Source organism: Cavia porcellus, unplaced genomic scaffold, assembly GCF_034190915.1.
Source record: "Cavia porcellus strain 051 isolate PalLab524CR breed Dunkin Hartley unplaced genomic scaffold, mCavPor4.1 scaffold_19, whole genome shotgun sequence".
Lineage (NCBI taxonomy): Eukaryota > Metazoa > Chordata > Mammalia > Rodentia > Caviidae > Cavia > Cavia porcellus.
The window spans coordinates 5,185,714-5,205,047 of NW_026947502.1; the positions used below are offsets into that span (position 1 = coordinate 5,185,714).

The following is a 19,334-nucleotide window of genomic DNA, read 5'->3' on the forward strand; positions in this document are numbered from 1 at the left end:
AGTGAGGTGCTGGCTTGGCGCTGGGGAGACCCTGATGTCCTAGAGGGCCCAAAGTCCCTTTCTTATTACTGGGCTGTATGATCTGAGGGTGCAGAGAGTCCCCAAAGGCTACCCCCTCCCTGCTTCGCAGCAGCCCCTGTATCTGGCCAGAGAGTTCTCCCTGAGATAAGTGTCCATCATGGTCTCTGGTTGCAGGAGACACAGGTCACTTGCATCTTGGGTGTGGCAGCACGGTGTCATCTGCAGGCTGGGACAATTCTGTGCCCACAGTGGGGCCCACAGGCTGCATGTCAGGAACTGGAAGCTCCTCTCGGGGAGGCCTGGCCCACACCCAGGGAGGCAGAGATCAGGGCACTGCTGTGGCCACCCCAGCTTAGCTTCTGGGGCCAGGGCAGTGGCTGTGTGTGTGTCCCCATGTATGTGCACCCATGCACACAGGGCCAGGTTGGAAGCACCCCTAACCCTAACCCTGCTTTGGTAAAGAAATGGACTGCGGACCAGAAAGTAAATTCCAAGCCGAACTTTCTTTGCCCCGGGGACACTGGAGGAGTGAAAACTATCCATTCTTCATCGCGTGAACAGAAACATCATTCAGAAAACCACAGGGAGAGGCACTGTGGCCTGGGCCCCTGCTGCCTCTGGGGAGTGGGGAGCACCAGTCTGGGGTTTGCTGTCCCCTTCTCTGCCCTGGGGCTGACAGGAGGAAGCAGGAGTCTGCAGGGGCGGAGGCACGGCGGATGGGGTGGGCTTCTGCAGGCTGTGTGCCGGCCAGGCCACTGGGCACGGATTTTGGACAGAGGCGCTGGTGGCCTGAGCTGATGCTGCTCCACTCCGCCTGTGCCAGGATGGAAGAGGACAGAGAGAGGACAGAGACCGAGAGCACCAGCAGGGCTTCCCATACTTTGGGTCCCACATCACTTATGACCCTTTTAGTCTGCAAAGGCTTGGCAGACTCCTGCGGCACCTACAGTTGAGCACGTCACCTCCGCCCTAAAATCTGTAGATCTCTTTTGCTCATGGGGGTGCAGCCAAGGCTTTTGTTTTGCATCTTCCTCAGCCCTCGGTACTGAGAATGGAATCTAGAGGACTCTTATCACAGAGCAGCACCCTGGCCCTTCTTTTTTTATTTGTACAAACATTTATTGATTGATTGATTGATTGCACAACCTTGCAAAGTCACTCAACTTGTCCAGGCAAGGCTTGAACTTGATCCTCTTGCCTCAGCCTCCCAGATGCTGGGCTTAGGGTCGTGGGCACCACACCTGGTTAGCCCAGGCTCTTCATGTTCACATGCAGGCCTTTTGTACTCTGGCCCCAACCTGACCCTCCAAGCACCTCTCTCCTGATTATCCTGGTCACTCAAGCAGGCTCCTTTCTCCAGCCCTCAGACAAGGCACCTGTAGAAGCCTTCGGGGTCCTGTGGCTCGCTGGCACTGAGGGGGTTCCGCTCCCGCCTGGCTGCCTGCCCGGGGACAGTGAGTCCTCGGTGCCGCTGACAGCAGTGGTGCTCTCCGAGGAGTCTTAGGCAGCCTGCCTGCTCGCCTCCGGGCGGCAGGGGTGCGCGTGCTTTCTGATCAAATATTACTCTGCTGCTCAAGGCATCTCTGATGTTTGCAAGTCAGAAAAGTTTAATTACATGTGTCATTAGGATGGCATTCGGTAATAGCTCTGTGACTGAATTCATTAACAGGATTCCTAACAGATAAGACAAGACAAATTAATATTTTGTTGCCCATGAAAGCGTCTCATTAAGAGACTGGTGAAAAAGTGATTAATATTTTGTTGCCAATCAAGATGTCTCAGACAAATGACAAAGAAAGGAGGCCCGCACCTCTTGGTGTGCCCTCATCTCCCGGCCTCAGTTCTGACTCTGATCCTCACCCCGTGGGTGGGCCCCTGTTTGTGCACCAGTCACGGAGGAGGCGGCCAGGGACTGCATTTCATCGCTCACTGCGGGGAGGGGAGCACTGGGGTTCCACAAGCTCTGGGGTGCCACCAGCCCTGGAATCTTTGCTCCACAGTGTTGCTCTCCCGGGATGGTTTCTCTGGACCAATTTTTTTGTTTTTTTGAGACAGGGTCTCATTGTGCAGTTCAGGCTGGCGTTGAGTGCATTTGTAGCCCAGGCTGGTCTGGAACTTGCAATGATTCTCCTGCCTCGGCCTCCTGAGTGCTGGGATTATTGGCTGCACCACTATACCCAGCTCTGCTGACCAATTCTTGCTACAGAAATGCCCATGAGGACAGTGTTGTCCCCGCCCTGACTCCAGGCCACAGGGGACCTCAGCATCCTATCTGCCTGCCTGGAGAGACTTCCTGGCTGCCGCTGGCTGCGCATTGGGAACGAGAGTGTGGCCTAAGAGTGGCTGCAGACACTGCATTCACCCCAGCAACCATGACAGGACATACTAAGAGCCTTAAGTGTGTGGTCTTACTGGGTCCTCACTGTTACGCTCTCCAGGAGGCAGCTGCTGGTATTTATCCCCATTTCACAGGTGAAGAGGGTGAGGCTCAGAGGGCCCAGAGGCCCTTTTGAAGATTACTCAGTCAGTAAGTGGCACAGCTGAGACCTGAAGCGAGGCCCCTCTGACCTGGAATCTGTACCCTCCCCTAGCAGACTGCAGCCTCTTCCCTGGGCTGGGAGCAGGTGTACGTGCCGCCTGCTCCTTCTTGCGTGCTCGTGTGTATTTTCAGGCTACAGACTTAACCATGGGCAGCGGTGCTTGCTAGGAGGTAATGAGGAGCCATTAATCTTTGGTCGCAGCCACAATTATCCAAATTGCTCACCTTATTGTGAAGAGCAGAAATGGGATTGTGCTGGTGCTACGGGCGGGTTTGGAGGAGGAGGCGGACTCTCAAGGTAATTTAATTACCGATGGGAAGTGCATTAGGAGGCACTTCGACTCTGCCTCCTATTTCTGGTGTCCTTAACTAGGGCACCAAGTGATGCACGTGGATACAATCCACTCGGGTTGTTACAGGGGCCCTGGCCAAGCCTGAGATCAATCACCACTGGACAGCTGCATTTGAGAGCTGACACTCCGCCTTGAGAGCTTTGGTTCACACGCATGTGGACCCCAACACACTCATGTGTGTATGCACCCACACTCACACCTCACTCTTTACAAATAGGACAGTGAGCGTAAGGTCTCAGGCAAGCATAGGTCACCTCAGGCCTGGAGGACAAGGCTTGTGCCCGCCTACTGTCTGTGTGCCAAGCACCCTTGGGTTGAGCCGCGCTGATGTCCAGGGAGGTACAGGGACTGGCTGCACACGGCACAGGCAGCGCATGGGAAGCAGCTTGCCCGGTTTGCCCCCCAGCGTGGTGTGCCCCCCAGCGTGGTGTGCCCCCCAGCATAGCTCTCTCTTCATTTTCAGCTCTCACGATCTTCAGGGTACAGTCAAAGGGTGGAAGGAATCCCAGAGTCCCACCTCTAGGGGTTTCTGTCGCTTTTTGGGCTGGGCTGCTCTCCTTCAAAGCAGTCTCAGCATTGGGATGACCTTCATGGTCAAGGGGCTTAGCTGCCTGTTCATGGCCAACAGCACCGCTGACCACAGCCCCTGCTTGAGCTTGCATGGTCCAAGTGCTGGGGGGCTCACTGCTTCCAGAAACAGCTCACTTCTCTGGGGAGCAGGATTACTGGCTGGTGTGGTGCCCATCTAGGGCTCCCAGCTGGGTCTCCCTATGGGACACGCCTTGGACTTTTGGGCTAGTCCAACCCTTAGGGACACACAGCCGGGGTCAGCTTCCTCTGCCCCCACTCCCTCGAGATGTTGCCAATGGATCTTCCTTCTGGGGGGCAAATGGCAAAAGTGGGAACATCTATGCTGTCTTGAGTCAAGGAGACCAGGGAAGTCACGTCATCTGCCTGAAAATTATATTCCTGTTATTTTAGCCCAAGTGGAACCACTGTCCCAGCAGCTCGCTGCATGGGTGACATCACTGTCCTCTCTCGTGAACTTCTCGAAGCCACATGACCCCTCGAGCCAAACCTGGACCAGTAAATACACCTGAATTATTCCGCTTCTTCGAGTCCAGGGAGGCAGGAGTTGCTAATGCTGCTTTTCTTAGAGACTGATTCACCGGGGATCGGCAGGTTAAGGTATTAGTCACCAAGTGGACGTAGGAAGGTCAGGACCCCAGCACAGCTGCCCCTGTCCTTGGAAGACAGAAGTTGCCCACTGGCCATGTTGGGCTGTCTGTACTCAGATGCTTTCTCCTGCCAAGCGGCCCCATGTAAGTGGTGGCAAACCTATGGCACGCGTGCCGTGCTGGGCTGTGTGTATCACTGACCACTCTGAAAGGTTCACCATCACACCCTCATCCCCTTGTCCAGCAGAGAACATCGCTGAGACAGGCCCTTCCCTCTGTCCCCTGCCAGTGCCACAGGCTTTCCCACACTGTCGACTCCACCTGAGTGCCAGCGTGCCCGTGACTTACGTTGATGTCCTCCAAATCTAGGAAGTTCAGGGGGAGCCCGTTGCGCTTCCAGATGATGGGTGGCCGCAGGTCTCCGCGGATGGCGCAGGTCAGAACTGTGCTTAGGCCCACAGTCACCGTGGTCACACTGACTCTGTCCTCAGGGGCGAGGCTGAGCTGAACCACCTCTGCAGAGGGAAAGGAGAAGGTATTCATTTGGGTGTGGTCCCTGGGTGGGGAGTCTTAACCCAAAGCACGGGGCCACTGATTTACCCAGAGGTGGGCAGGAAGGAGGGGCGCTCAGGCCCCTGTAAAATGTCAGATGTATGGATTAAATGCACAAATGGACACTTTTGCTGGGGGATGTGCCACCACTTGGCCTGATGCCCGACAGGCTCTGTGAATCAAAACAGGTCAGGATCCAAGGCAGATGTGCAGAGGAGCCATGTGTGCTATGGATTTGTGAGTGGAGCCGAAAATGCTGGCTGCAGGACCTCGAGGCCTTGGCACAGGGAGACCAGGGGTGTGCCGGTCTCCCAGCTCCCAGGCTAATGAAGTCAGAGCCCTGTTAAGTGCAGTCAAGGTCTGCTGGGTGAGCCGACAGGTATCTCCTCCACCTGGGGGCAATTTCAAAGGTCGCACTGTCTGTAGTCTGGGGAATGAACTGGGTGACCTTTGAAGGTTTATTTCTGTCGGGAGATTTCATTGAACTCGGAGCTGGATTTCCGTTCTGTGACCATGCACTGTGGCCTTTAATTTTTTGAAGTGTACTTCAGGCTGACCGAGTTATGAATCCTTGCCATTTCATACTCGATAATCGGTATTAAAAATGAATCATTCTTTAGGCAAATGGGCATGGACTAAAATACTTCCTGGCCACTACAGGCTTTTTGAATTCCTGGGATTCATGAAAAAATTCACCAAATTCAGGCTGCTCAAACAGTCATCAGCACCCCCTCCCTCCCAAATCTGCCCACTTAGAGATTGGGGCAGCAGCCAGGTCACATGAACTGAAGCAGGCAGGCTGGCTGCGGGGGTCTCATTGTGTGCTGGGAGCCCTGATCACCCCTAATCTGTGGGGGTACGGTCCCTGGCTGTGTACTACAGACTCTGGGACAAAGCACAGCGCCGGGAGCCCCCTGAGCTGTGAGTAGGCAGCGGAACCCCCAGGCTGCACATCTGGACATGGATTCTCCTGCCAGCCTGGGGGCCGCAGGCGAGGGCAGGAGACAACGGGCACCTCAGTTCGGGTGCAGAACAGCCACCCCTCTCCCTCACCTACCAGCACCCAGTGGCCCCGCCCCGGGCCCCCGCAGGGAGCAGGATGCACACTCGCTGCTTCCTCAGCATTGGGGGTGGGTGAGTGAGCAACAGGAAAGGTGGGAATGCAGGAGCCAGAGGCCTGGGCGATCCCGCACCGGGAAGATTCGACCCCGGGTGACAGAGCCAAGTTCAGCGCCAAGTGATGGATGCAGATGCAGCTGGCATAACGTTTCACAGACATTAAAGCGACAGACTTCAAGTTCCCTCTTAAATCACGTCCTGCCTGTGGCCTTCCTACCTCTGAGTCGCAAGCTTGCTGCTCCTGGTGGTAACTCCCAGGCTTCAGTGGGAGGGATGCAATGGTGGAAATCATTTAGCTCCCTCCATAATTTGGGGCCCGCAGGACTCCAAACCCAGCCTTGGAGAGTGCAGGGGAGGATCTGTCCTTGTTGGGTGGCTACGAGGCTTCATGCTCTGGAACCAGCCAGGGACATGGCTGTCCCCTCTTGTCCCAGGGGATTCTGGGCATGAGAAGGGAGAGTGGGTTTGTAGGTGAGGGGAGCTGGGTCTCGAGAAGGGTGCTGCGCCCCTACCCAGCTGTGTCCGGAGCTCCCGTTACTCCTGACAGCTGCCAACTGGGTGCCGAGGGACTACACTGGGTGCCAGAGTGAGGTCTTGGGCCCTGAGGGCTGCTCGAGGCGGTGGGGCATACAGGAGGTCTGGCCTGGGCGGGGAACAGCGTCAGGCTCAGGCTAACAGCTTGCCTAGGGCTGAGCTCAGCTGTGAGTGACCCCAGAAGGCCAGCCTGGAGGGCATCTGGGGCGTGGGGCAGCAGCTGGGCACATGGAGAAGCATCATGCTCAGGGGTCACTTATGTGGACTGAAAAGCTGTCACCTTGGGCCATCTTTCTCCGAGGAGAGAGCATGGAGCCGCACTGTTCTCCCCTGGATTTGCGGCTTGCACAGGAGCCAAGTTAGTTACAAAAGGGAGCTGCGGTTTCCCTGCCTCAGCATGGTCAGGCAAAGACCAATGGGGCCATCAGGGAGTGGCCCTTGGACAAGATCTGCTTCACAGGCAGGGGTCCCCAAAGCTCTGCACCACATCTATCAGAGGCCATCAGCACATGGTGCCCTGTCCCTCTGCCCAGGCTGCCACACGCCCTCATGGGGGGTGGGTCCCACAGAAGGGGAGCCTCTATTTCACAGAGGTCCTGGATTCCCTGGCCATCAGACCACCCCGTCTCAGAAGGGAGTGGCTTTCAGGCCTCACGGACCTCACAGCCTCTCAGGGTGCTTGTGAAAATCAGGAAGAGCAGTTTTAGAAGTAGGTCTGGAGGATGCTGGAGCACAGACTAAACACAAAGAAGCAAGCACCTTGAGGGGCCCCGCACATCCCTGTCACCTGCCCCTTCATTTGGAGAGACACGCTTTGCACAGGAAAAACCCGTGTGAAATTAGAATGTGTGAGTACTGACAGCGCCATCGTGATTCTGCTCCCGTCAGCTACACAAATATTAACCAAAGAGCAAATATTTGGATCATTTAAAGTTTAATTAAATGAATGTTTTATTGGATTTAATTCATGTCAATATTCCCCGGCTCCCTTTAAAATTCGGAAGAGAGTTACGGCTGCAGCGCCCCCTCCCTCCAGTCTTACTGCCCCGTTTTCCTGGACCGCAAGCCTGCCCCGCCGGCCTCCTCCCCCACAGGGCCGAGCCCAGGACTGCCAGGGAGAGCAGTACAGGAGGCTGCGTGACCGGCTGGGGCCCAAGGGCACAGGACCAGAGAAAAAGGAGGATGCTCTCAGCTCCCCTAATGGGGAATGGGAGCAAGGGAAGGGGGCTGCCGGCCTCCTGGGTCCTGAGCGGTGTCACTGGCTGAGATCTATGGTGGCAGTGGGACATGGTATCACATGCCTGGAGCCTCCGCATTTTGGGGAGCTGAGGCAGGAGGATCCTGAATTCAAGCTTATCCCTGGCTTAGTGACTTGGTGAGACCCAGTAGCAAAATTAAAAAGTTTTTTTTGAAGATTGAGGATGTAACTCGGAGTCCTTATATGCACATCATCTCTGCAAATGGAAGCCAAAGAAAGGGATCAAATCTTTCCTGAGAGCCCTGGAAAACAGAATGGTTCCTGTTTTCTGTTCTGTAACCCACCAGGCAGATTATCTTGCCTGGTCAGGGTGAGGGTGGCTGGGTGGCTGGAATGGGGTCAGATGTCTGACAGAAATATCGTGTCGGGCAGATCAACCCCTCCAACCACACCGGGCCCTTGTGTCTCCTCCCACCTTCACAACTCCTGCATCTGGGAACCTGGTGACATGCACAATCCAGTAACAGGTGACATCATGCTGCGGGGACCACGATCCCCGCCCCCCCAGAACTGGCCCTGGAATCCCCAGGGAGTGATGGGAACAGCTTTCTCAGGGATGGGAGGTGGTGTCGGTGAGGCCCAGTGGAGGGAGCCCACTGTCCTGGTGTGCTTCGTGCAGTGATAGGGAAGGGCCAGGAATGAGGGGCTGGGGCTCAGGCCATGTGTAGGGGTCACAGTTCTCCAAGCCTCATGCTTGCCCTGGCACAGTGGTATGGCAGGGGACCAGCTAAGTCCAGGCCTGGCCCTCACCCTGCTGGGGAGCTGGGAGCAGAGGGGAAGGTACGGGAGTTGCAAGCAGCTCTCTGGGCACCAGCCAGAGTAGGCTCGGCAAGAGGCTCTTCCCAGGGTGGTGGACATCGGTGGGTTTTTGGCCACTGTGAGTGGAAGTTTCTAGAGCTCTGGGGAACCAAGCAGTAAGATTAGTGCGTCACTCAGCATAATGAGGGGAGAGCCAGAGTGCTTGGCCAGAGGCAACAGTGGGTCTGGGTTTGAGGATGCGATCACAGGAGGGGCTGGCGTTCAGAGCAGACCCTCGGGATCTCTTTGTGCCCACAGGGAGACGAGGCTCCTGCTGGGAGAGGCGGCATCAGCAAGCCACTCAGGGAACAGGGAACTGGAGGGGGACTGGAGGGCGGAGGTGCTCTTAGCCCGGACACCCTCCTAACTGGAGTCACGTCTTCCAGCATCAGTGGGCTTCCTCCTGCCCCCACCCAGCCCCAGACAAGAAGGTGGAGTCTACACTGTGCTGATGTCAAGTCAGGTGGGCTCCCTGGACAGCCACCAGGTGCTGTGTCCTGCAGTGGCTGCTGGCCAGTCTGGTGGCTGACACATGCTAGGTAGGCCTGAGGCCACAGTGCCTCTCTAGGGCCCCCGACCACAGCAGCAGCATGAGGTGGTCCAGGGTTAGTCCTTGCCCTGCTGCGTGCACCCTGGAACTTGGTTGGGAGGGGCGGCTGGAGGGAACGAATGGGCTGCTGCAAGCAGGCTCACAAGCATCCCTCCTGATAGCACGAGGCCGTACAATTTTGGCTGGTGGAGAATTGGTTTCAGTTCCCATTACAGCTTTCCCTTAATCTCAGGTGCTATTTCTCACACTGACTTGAACTCGATGAGACGCTGGCAGACCCATCCGCACCCACTCAAATAGGATTCTGGTACCTCGTTACAATAGAAATTAAATTTTTTAAAATTCTTGTCAAGTCAGTGTTAGTTTTCTTATGTCAGAGAGGTACTAATGGAACACGTTCCTACCTGGACATTGTCATTTTTCAAATGATGCTCTTGCTGAAAAGACCCCGTCAAAAGCTCAATCAACCCGCCTGCACATCAGTATTTTTGACAGAGCCTTGAAGAAGCAGACCTAGGCTCAGTGGCCAGCTGGAGAATTAGGGCAAGCAGCAGGGTGACCCCAGACTGGGCACTGGAGCTGCAGCTTCTCCTGGCATGTGCCCTCCCTGGCATGAACTCCATGTGACCCTGGGCCACCGAGGAGGGTGTGACACTTCTGTGACTGACTGTTGAGCTGATATGGTTTTGCTCCTGGACCAGGGCCATACCGTGGGCTTGGTGAGTGGGGACAGAGTGTGTGCGCCATGTCTGCTGACCAAGCGGGACCTGGCGGCTTTAGCTGGTACAGCTCGGTGGGGTGGGGGGGGGTGTGCTTTCTGCCTCTGTTTGCTCCCCAAGACAGTGGCCACTTCCGGCTCCTTTCAGACCAGGTGGGGAGCTGGGGATGGGTTCCGGGAGAGCCCGGCGCTCTGGCGCACATGCTCTGGGCGCCGAAGTGCGGCTAGTCTGCACAGCTGGCTCAGCTGGCTCTGGACAAGCCAGACACCCCCCCCCCCCGCAGCAGGCACCCCAGGCTGCTGCTTCCTTATGCATTATCTGTTTCAGTTTCCCCACTATGGTCGCAGTCCCCCTCGCCGGCCTCATTTTGGAGATGGCAGTGAACTTACTAGTCAGTCCCTGCAGATCGCCGGTAGTCTATTGCTCAGCTGATTTATGCTGCTCCTGTTACTTCCACCTTTATTACAGCTTACACCACGTTGGGCCGTCTGGTGCAAACAAACCTCTTTGTTAGTTGCACAAAGATCAGATCCGTTTCCTCCCTTTTGTATCCCCAGCACCGCTCACGATGCCTGCACTCGGAAGGGACTTAATAAGCAGTTTCATGCAAGCAAGTAATTAATGCTCATTCAACAGTTACTGGGCACCTAGTGGGCGCCAGGGTATCGTGGGGGAAACACTGGCAAGCAAAGCAGACCCCGTGCCTGCTAACCTGGCTCAGCAGGGCAGGCAGTGTGTTAAGTGGGGCTGGCAAAGAGACCCAAGACCTGCCTGAGGATCTGAGCTCACAGCCCGGCTTCTGTGCAGCTTCTGAGCAGCTGCCCCTACTGGAGACCTCTGTGTGCCCAGGGATGGGCACCCCGGGGTGGGTGCAGAAGCAGATCCATGTCCTGCCCTCCAGCTGCCCCAGTCTGGTGGAGCACTTGCCTCATTAGTAAGGGAGGTGGGGTGCAAGGCCCCCCAGGCTCTGGGCCAATAACTTTTTTGGTTTTTGGAAACCCGCCCTTCATTGTAACCGAGTGACAGAAAGTGTCCCAACTGCCAATTGTTCACTGACGTGTGAACACGCATGTGTGTGTGTGTGCATGTGTGTGTGCGCTTTGCCTTCTGGAGTTACATGCTACTGACTCAGAATCCGCCACATGTGTCCGAACCTCTAAGGTTGGATCTGGAGCCCCTGGACAGCCAGTGTCTACCTCCCAGCAAGGCTGCCGCACCGTGTGCTCCCCAGTGCCGGGCCATCTTCTAATTCTTGAGAAGGCATTAGAGCATTTTGCAGCCTCTCCTGGAGATAGGACAGGGCCACGTGACTGGATCTGACCTGTTCTACCCCACAAGGTTTCATTGAAGGGTTACTCTGGATGCATCCAAAAGCCAAAAGGGTTTATTGGCCGGGAGCAGCTGAGCTGAGCAGGGCACCATGGTATGGAGGCATGGCGTGCTTTGCACCAGCCTCTGCTAAGCACACGGCCCTAACGAGGGGGGCCTCATCGGGTCAGCTGAAGGCCTGAAGAGAGCAGGAGGGTGGGAGAGGGAGCTTGTGCTGACTGCTCGGCCTCCACACTGGCTTTCCTGGGCTGGCTTTCAGTCTGGACTCATTCTCTCAGCTCTCCTGGGCCGCCTTCTGGTTCTCCCGGTTACCAGCTGCAGCTTTTGCAGCTTTTGCGACCTGTCAGCCTGCATCGTGGTGGCCCCGATTCCTTAGAACACATCTCTCTCTGTAGAGATGCCCACAGAAACACGTGGGCATCTCTAGATCGCTTATTGCTTCTGTATCTCTGGAGAACCCTGAAGAGCCCTTTCCCCCTGGGGCTCCTGCCTGCCAGGGTGATGTGCCTGTGCATTTAGTGACAGCAGCCAGCACAGACTCCTGGCTGGCGTTTGAGGAGAGCTATGTGACCCACTGGACCTGCGGAAGGTGATAAATCAGCCTCTCCTGTGGTGCACTGCTGAGATTTCAGGGTTTCTCGGCAGCTGGTGTTATAATTACCTAATACACCCCCTCGGAAAGAAAAGGAATACAGCCTAATGCACTTCCTCTGAAGATTTGGCAGCAAGATGGAGGAGGAACCTCGGAGAGGCCAAGCCAAGAGGTCGGGAATTCTCTGAGGAGCCCCTTGGAGAGAGGAGATGCAACTTCTGCTCGTATCCCCCAGCGCTTCCTGTACAGGGAGCTCATTACCACACCCACACCTGTCTCCAGCACTCCAGTGCCGGCCTCCCTGCCTGAGGGAGGGCTCAGGTGGGCTGGGGAGAATGGGAGAACAGTTACAAGAGCAAATCCTGAGAGAGAACAGCAGGGGGGCCTGCTGAGATGCAGGCAGAGAGGCGGTGGATATCTGTGGGTATCAGCCAGGCTCAGCACCGGGGAGCACATGGGGGCAGAGGAAACAGCGAGTGCACACCTGCTGAGGCAGGGCAGGGGCCGAGGAAGACCAGCCAGTGTGGCTGAAGGGTGGGGATCAAGGCGGGGCGTGAGGCTTGGGTGCCATCAGGGGAGTAGGAAGTGGCCAGGTGGAGCGGGCAGGCCCAAAGCAAGGATGCCTGGTTTAATTTAAGGTGCTGGAGCGGGACTGGAGGCATTCTGAGTCTAGCAGGGAGGTGATCTGATCTGCATGCTAAACGGATCGCTAAAGCTCAAAATGGTCAACACAGAGGCATTTGTGTGGACCTGCATTGCTAGGGGAGAGGTGCAGATGCGAAGGATCATCTAGCAGGCCAGCACAGGAGCTCAGTGGTCAAGGAGGAGAGGAAAAAGAGGTCACAGCTGCTGATGGGGGTGGCAGTCAGGAAGGAGGACTCTTTTTTCCCTCAGTCCCCTTTCAAAAGGTAGGCTTCCCAGGGCCAGGGAAGCTGGGAGGGGCCCTGGGACCCCCACAGGCTTGAGGGGCCACTGTCTTGGCCAATATGGTAACCTCCGGAGGCATCTGATGTGAACTGGGGATTATAGCCCCTGTCTGGTCTTCTCTGCCAATCGGATTTGAAGAGAATTTCTAAACCTCAAGGCATTCTTGTTACAAGAGGCCTCAGGGAAAAAGGAATAGATAAGTGTCCATTCCCCTCTCCAATTTCCTGGGGCTGGGTGTGTCCAGCAGAGAAGCCAGGAGGGGGCCCCCGCCCCTTGTCCCTCACCCCACCTCTACCACCCTGTAGCAGAGCCTCTGGGCAGAAGCGCAAAAGGGAGAAGCCAGTGAGTCTTGAAACGACATGAATAAATATAACTCACTTTCTGTTTAATTATCCAGCCTCCTCTGGAGACTGGCCGTGTTTTGTAAACAGGCATCAGCAGACCATTTTGGAAAGCAGTTTACATCTGTTTCTGACTTTAGTTCCCAGAGTGCACCACAGCAGTTTACATGTTTTTGACTCCAGTCCCCAAGTGCACCACTCCTGACGGGGTGTGGGGCTGGGCCTTAGAGGCCCTGATACCCGATTCTTTTAATGAAACCTTGCTGAAAGCTCTCAGTCCCTTTGCAGCCTGGCTCCTAAGTACCATGGGCTGCACCTCCAGGTCCAGACACTGCCCTTGCTGCATGGCGCCCCCTGGTGGTCTGGTCTTAAGGCCATCTGAAGGCTATGGTATTTCAGTACCAGTTTGGCTGTCTGCAGGATGGGCCCTCCCACAGTGGGGGCCCCCTCTGTGGCTTCTCTGCTGGACAGAGGAGTCAGAGTAACGAGCAGCAGGAGAGGCTCAGGGTTACAGGCCAAGCGATGGGGCAATGGTGAGAGGGGCTTAGGCCAGTTACTGAGAAGTCCTTAGAAGATTTTGGGCAGGAGGCTAACGTGCTCTGACTGAGACTTTCAAAGGCCACCTGTGCCCTGGTTGAGACATCTTTAGCTGTGTCAACAGCAAACCCTGACGAGATGGGGCTGGCTGGAAAGGAAAACCTATGATCTGTGCAGGGAGAAGGCTCCAGGGTCTTTTGGGTAGGTCAACCCCGTGGTCCTGGGTGTTATCAGGCCCTTCCTGGTGTGCTGCCCTCAGGGTGCTGCTTTGGTGCCCACTTCTGGGGAGCCCCAGACACAGATCTAGGTCCCACTTCAGCTGGGAGAGAGGGTACAAACTGTCCCCCAAAGGTTCCCAAGGCCCCTGCCAACGTCTCTTGATGTTTTCTTGGCAAGGCGTGTGTCTGGGCCTGGCAGAAGGCTATGGTCCAGGTGTGGGCGCCTTGAGGCACAGAGTGGGCACTGCGGTGCTAAGGGCACCTGCTGAGGGGAGAACGAGCAGATCTCTTGATGGATGGGATGGGGAGACCGAGTGAAGGGGAAGAATCAGGGATGAACCCTAGGTTTCTGGCCTGAAAAACAGGGTCGGTCTGGACCACATTAACTGGGAGTCAAGAGGAGAAAGAGCAGGTAATTCAAGTAAAATCCGTGACTCTGTTTGACTGTGGCAAACAGAGTGGGTGGGGTGGGGCTTGACTGTATGTCAGGGGCCCAGGATTGGCGAGTGGTCCAGGTTAGGGATTCAGCTTTGAAGTCATCAGTGAATACATGATATTTAAAACCATGGGCCCAAATGCGATCCTTATGGAGACTGCAAGGAGTGGGCAGAGGGGCTGGGGACCGGGACCACCAATGTTTAGAGCTGGGAGGAGGAGGGAAGTGCGTCTCACCTCCGTCCAGTGGGGCCACGATCTCCAGGCAGTGTGGACCGAGATTGGACCTTGTGTCTGGGAACACAGAGGCTGTCTGGGACCTGTAATGTATCACTAGAGTATCAGGGGACAGAGCCGTCTTTGGATAGAACGAAGAAAGCAGGAGGTGTGGAGGAGGAACAGAAGGAAGAGGAGAAGGCGGAGGAGAGAAAAGGCTCTTAGGGTTTTGTGAAGGGAGCTAAACCATGGGGAGGGCAGGCGGAGGGTCAGGGAACGATTGCTTAGTTTGTCTTTGAGGTGTTGTGTTTGAAGCCTTTGGGAATCATCAAATAGAGAGGGGAAGTTTATGATGTAAAAGACAGGAGGAGGAACCTGAGAAAAAGTCTTTGAGTACATGTGGGGAGCACCCTGTATCCCGGAGACCTGGCTTCTAATGGGCGGAGACGTGGAGCTTTGTAACAGAAGGCGGGTGTGGGTGGCCATGAGGACTTGGCTGTCACAGTGGGAAGTGGACGGAGACCACCGAGCACCCTGCAGAGCATTAATAACCCCGATGTCAGCCCTACCAGTAATGTCACCCGTATACCCCTAAAATCAGCACCTATCTCTATCTGCTGGAGGAATATTTTCCTAGGCACGAGTGCTTATCCCCATGAACTGAGTGAGCTCTGTCCTAATTAACCCCTTGGTGATTCCCTGCGGAAGGCCAGAGGTGGCCCTGTACTCTTCCTCACCCTGAGCTTTGAGGTGGATCATCACGCTGTCCTGCAGACACACTGGCTTGGTGGTGCCCCCGCCACACCTCACAGTAGCCAGGTGTCCATGCAGGCAGCTGAACAGAGGAGGGGAGACCTCCCAAGAGCGATAGATAGCCCCGAGATCACAGTTATGACACAGACACCATCCTTCTGCTTTTGCTGAGACCTTTCCTATGTCAGGCGAGATGCATGGCTATGAAGTTTTAAAATATTGGGATGTGATAAATCTCTTTTCCTTGCAAGGGAGATTTATCTCTCTCTTTATTTTAGGTAGATTCTTTAACTTATCTTTCAGAGAGAACCCTGTAATGTATGCTTTACCCAAGAACAAGTTTTGGTAAGAAAGATGCCCCCCATTTCCCTTCAAAGACTCCCCTGCCATCTGTCAGTTTGGAAATCGTCACATCTTGACCCGTGGCAGATTGCTTCTCGGAGTCGCTGATGTGGTGCCCGCCTTCAGAGGGAGGCTGCGTCAGCAGTCCATTTTAGGGGTGAAGGAGCCCAAATCGCATCCACCTCTCCCCAGCTTTACAATCACAGCCCCGCCGCCCTCACACCCTTCAGAATCACCCCTTTCTTTTCATGGCTGTTCCCAGGCAGGACCTCATTATCTTCGGACGGCAGCAGTGTTTTCCCAGCAATCTTCCCACAGGGCAGCTGCCCTCCTCTGTCTTAGAAGGTGGTGAGCTCCTGGCCTGCCATTCAAGGCCCACTGACACCTTATTTCTAGCCTCGTTTCTCCTGGGCTGCCATTGGCTTGAGTCACACTGCACTCCTGGCCGTGCTTTGAAGGTGTCCTGGGCTTCCCTCCCCTCACTTCCCAACCCTCACGTCGGTAGCCCTTGAGAGCGGCTCAGGATTACGCCAGTGTGCCTGGCTGCCTCGGCCTATGGCTCACACCGGGGAAGCTGGGGGAAATCGCCCCTGTGCAAGCCCTGCCTGAGCCCACCTGCCTCTGAGAGTGAAGCTAGTATCAACTGGCCTGGACTCCGTGAGGGCACCTGTCTGGAACAGAGCCACAAAAACAGAGCAGTTCCACCATCACATCAGTAGGGATGATACTAACATTTCAGAAAATTATCTGGAGGGTGGGCTCCCAGGCTTGCAATGGGGAGGGCGCAGCAGGCGGGCCATCCAGCACCCCTGCAGGGCTTGTCATCAGTCCTCAGATGGATGTCCCCCATTTGGAGGGCAGGAAAACAGAGGCCCAGAGAGGACAGTGGCAGGACAGATGCCCCGGCTGGATTTCGGGTTCAGCAGCCCCTGGGGCTGTGTGCTGTCTGCAATGTCTCTGGCATGGTTTACGCATCCTGGCAACAGGACGCTGCTTGGTCCTGGATGTGGTGCTGGAAACCATTGATGTCAGAACTGAACAGTCTCCTGGGGCCAGGAGAGCTGCAGGGGTCCTGCCCGCCCCCCACCCCAGCAGCTGAGCAGCAGGAGGCCTCGGCAGGGATGCTCTCCAGAGCTGGGGACCTGCAGGTTGTGTCTGGCCGTGCTCTGTTGTCTTTCCGCACATTGTAGACACAGGCTCTGGCTCAGGATCAAGGCCTCAAATGTGGGGATTATTCTCCCGGCCCCAGGGGAGCGTGGCTGAGTCTGCTGCTGCTTTATAAACTACCACAGCATCACCCCATTCGGGCACCCTGCCACCTGCACCACCTGCTATCCTGCCCTATCCTGAGACCCCACTCTCACCCCAGTACCATGCTTCATCTGTCTGACATCTGACTGCCTGGGCCGCCCCGAGAGGCGATCTTTCTGCGCCCCTCTCTCTCACCCAGTCTGTGCCCAGAGGCCCCCGTCAGCCTTCCGTTGCTGTCTACTCTGGCTCACTGGGAAGGCGAGGTCTCCGGGGAACTGGCCAGCGGAGAGAGGCTCAGTGGACAGAGGCCGGCAGGAGTCTGGTGGGAGAAGTGAGCTGACTCAGAGACCTCGCCTGCCCCAGCTCCGCAGATGCTGTGGGCCGCACGGTATCCTGTGAAGCGCTGGAAGTCACTGGTGACCGCCGGCTGCTGCTGTTCACAGGAGCAGAACTGTGTCCTGGAACCCAGCAAATCACTCCTGCTTAAACAAATAAGCGAGGGTGTGGTTGGAAAGCAGTGCTACCACACCCTCAGCCTACAGAATGAGTCCTGCTGGGAGCCACTCACCATGTGGCCTGAAAAGCCTGTGCCAGCCTGAGCCCTGGCATCTGCCTGCTCCAGCTGGAGCAGTCCTGGGCTCTGCTGCAGCCCCGCCCTGGGTGACTCATCCCTCACCTCACCCTCCCCTGCTGCTTCCCCTCTCCTGGACGCAGTCCCGCCTGCTCCTGGCTCCTTCCGCCTCTTGCCGCTTGCTCCCTGGGTCTGCTCCTCTCCTGCTTCCCTACTTCCGCCTCTCGCACTCCCCAAGGTGCAGGCCAGAGCTGCTCCAAGGCTCCAAGGCTCCAAGGCTTCTGCCTCCAGGCCCACGTCCTGGACACTCACCTTTACACCTGGAAACCCCTCACCTCTCCTGTGCTGGGCCCTGGAGGGACCAGGTGGGTGGCACCCCACACAAGGTGGCATCGGCTGAGAAAAGAGCACTTCGTTGGGTGCGCTGGGGTAGTGGGTACACGTGGGTAGGGCTGAATGAGGCAGCAACTGTCTCTGCCTGGTTTCCTGCTGCCTCTGGGCACCTCGGACTGAGCCAACCCTGACAAACACAGTGAGGAGGAAGAGGGCACAGGAAGGGCAGAGGAAAAGCTAGGAGCTTGGGCTGGTGGGGAGTGGGCTGCATGTATCGTGGCTTGTCAGGTCCTCCAGGCCCCTGTGTGCAGGTGTTAGAGGAGGAGGTTCCTCAGCCCATTCCCCCAGTGCTTGGGGTTACCCTGCAGGGTGGAGGGAACACTGGGGGTTGCTTAGCTAGAGGTGGCAAGGCTATGGCTGAGCTCAGGTGACCAGCACGGAGGGCTGGGCACACTGAGAGTGCTTTGCCTTGCCGTGGTGAGCAGCTGGGACAGCACACATTGCCTCCCGGCCACACCCCAGGCGACGCTCATGGGACTCCAGCCTGAGCATATTCTCCCTGCAGTCTGGAAGCAGCCCCACAAGTCCTGCCCATGCTGTCCTGAGCCCAGGTCCACTGTGAGGTATCTCAGCCCTCAATAAGAGTGAGGGCCCGCTGGCTGTCCAGCACGGTGGCCTCAGGGCTGCCAAGCCCATGGGTCCCTCAATGTGTGGCCATAGCACTGCACTTCCTCACTTACTGGGCATCGTGAGTCCTCCCAGGACTGCCCATGGCTCTGAGCATGCAGAACGGCAGGGACCAGGAACGGGGCCCCTGCGTGTGAACATGGGGAGTCTAGCAACCGAGCTGTTCCCGGGTGGGCAGAGGTCTGGCTCATGCTTTCAGAATCATTCGCTTTGTTTGGTATTTCGGGGTGTAAATGAAAACCTGGCAATGCTAAGTTGAGCCTCTGAGGTTTTTTGTGCAGGAGACTAAACCTAAGGCCTTTGCCACCAGCTGCGTTCCTAGTCTCTCCTGTCGACCTCTCTGTCCACCCATCTGTTTGTTTTTCAGACAGGTTCTTGCTAGTTGTCCAGGCTGAGCTTGAATTTGCAACCCCCCTAATCACAAGCTGTTTTTTAAAGTAACTGTATTGGTTTGTGCAATCTGGAGGGCACGGGCAGCTCTGTCAGTCTGTTACCCCCGTGGCAGTGGGGTGACAGGGCGCCCACTGTGATGACCACTTCCCACAGGCGGTGTTGAGCAGGTGTCTGAGGGGCACTCGGGCTGAGCAGGAGAGCGCAGGAAGGCAGAGGAGCTAGGTCTGCACGGACCTGGGGGAGGATTTGCTTTTTTTTCTAGTAGCAGCCCTCTACCCATGGTCACAGTTAAACAAAAATGTGAGAACCAATGGACTCGGATCAAATGTAGTAGTTCCTAAAAAAACCAACTGATTATCTCCCTTGTGTGTTAAAGGTGGCTTTGCTCTGAGACCCTGGGGTAACCAGGCAATCAGGGCAGAGCTGGCAGACCCACAACACGGGCCTCGGAACTAGCACCACCCACCAATGAGGCCGGTTCCCTCCTCCTGGGAGCTTCCTCTGCTGTGACCCAAGCTCGAAGCTCATCAAGCCACAGTCCAGGCAGCTTTGGGTGTTAGACACAGAGCTGGTCAAGGTTGTGCCTCCCCATTCCACATAGTGGAGAATGTTTCTTTTGAGATTAGGGTCTTGCTATGCAGTTCAGGCTGGTCTTGGGCTCTTATAACCGAGGCTGGTCTCAAACACACAATGATCCTCCTGCCTCAGCCTCCTGAGTGCTGGGATTACAGGTGTACACCACCACTCGTGGCTATGGTAGAGAATTTTATGCCAGCTTTGAAGTTTTC

General features: G+C 56.2%; 1 protein-coding gene across 2 annotated transcripts in view; it reads right to left on the bottom strand.

The window, feature by feature from the left end:
• The window catches only part of Fstl4 (follistatin like 4), a 368,201-nt gene that overhangs the window by 44,912 nt on the left and 303,955 nt on the right, over positions 1-19,334 (bottom strand). For both annotated transcript variants that reach the window (XM_063230624.1, XM_063230623.1), the window contains exon 7: positions 4,440-4,606. In XM_063230624.1, the coding sequence (XP_063086694.1) occupies positions 4,440-4,606 (167 nt within the window). The remainder of the gene's footprint in view (positions 1-4,439; positions 4,607-19,334) is intronic.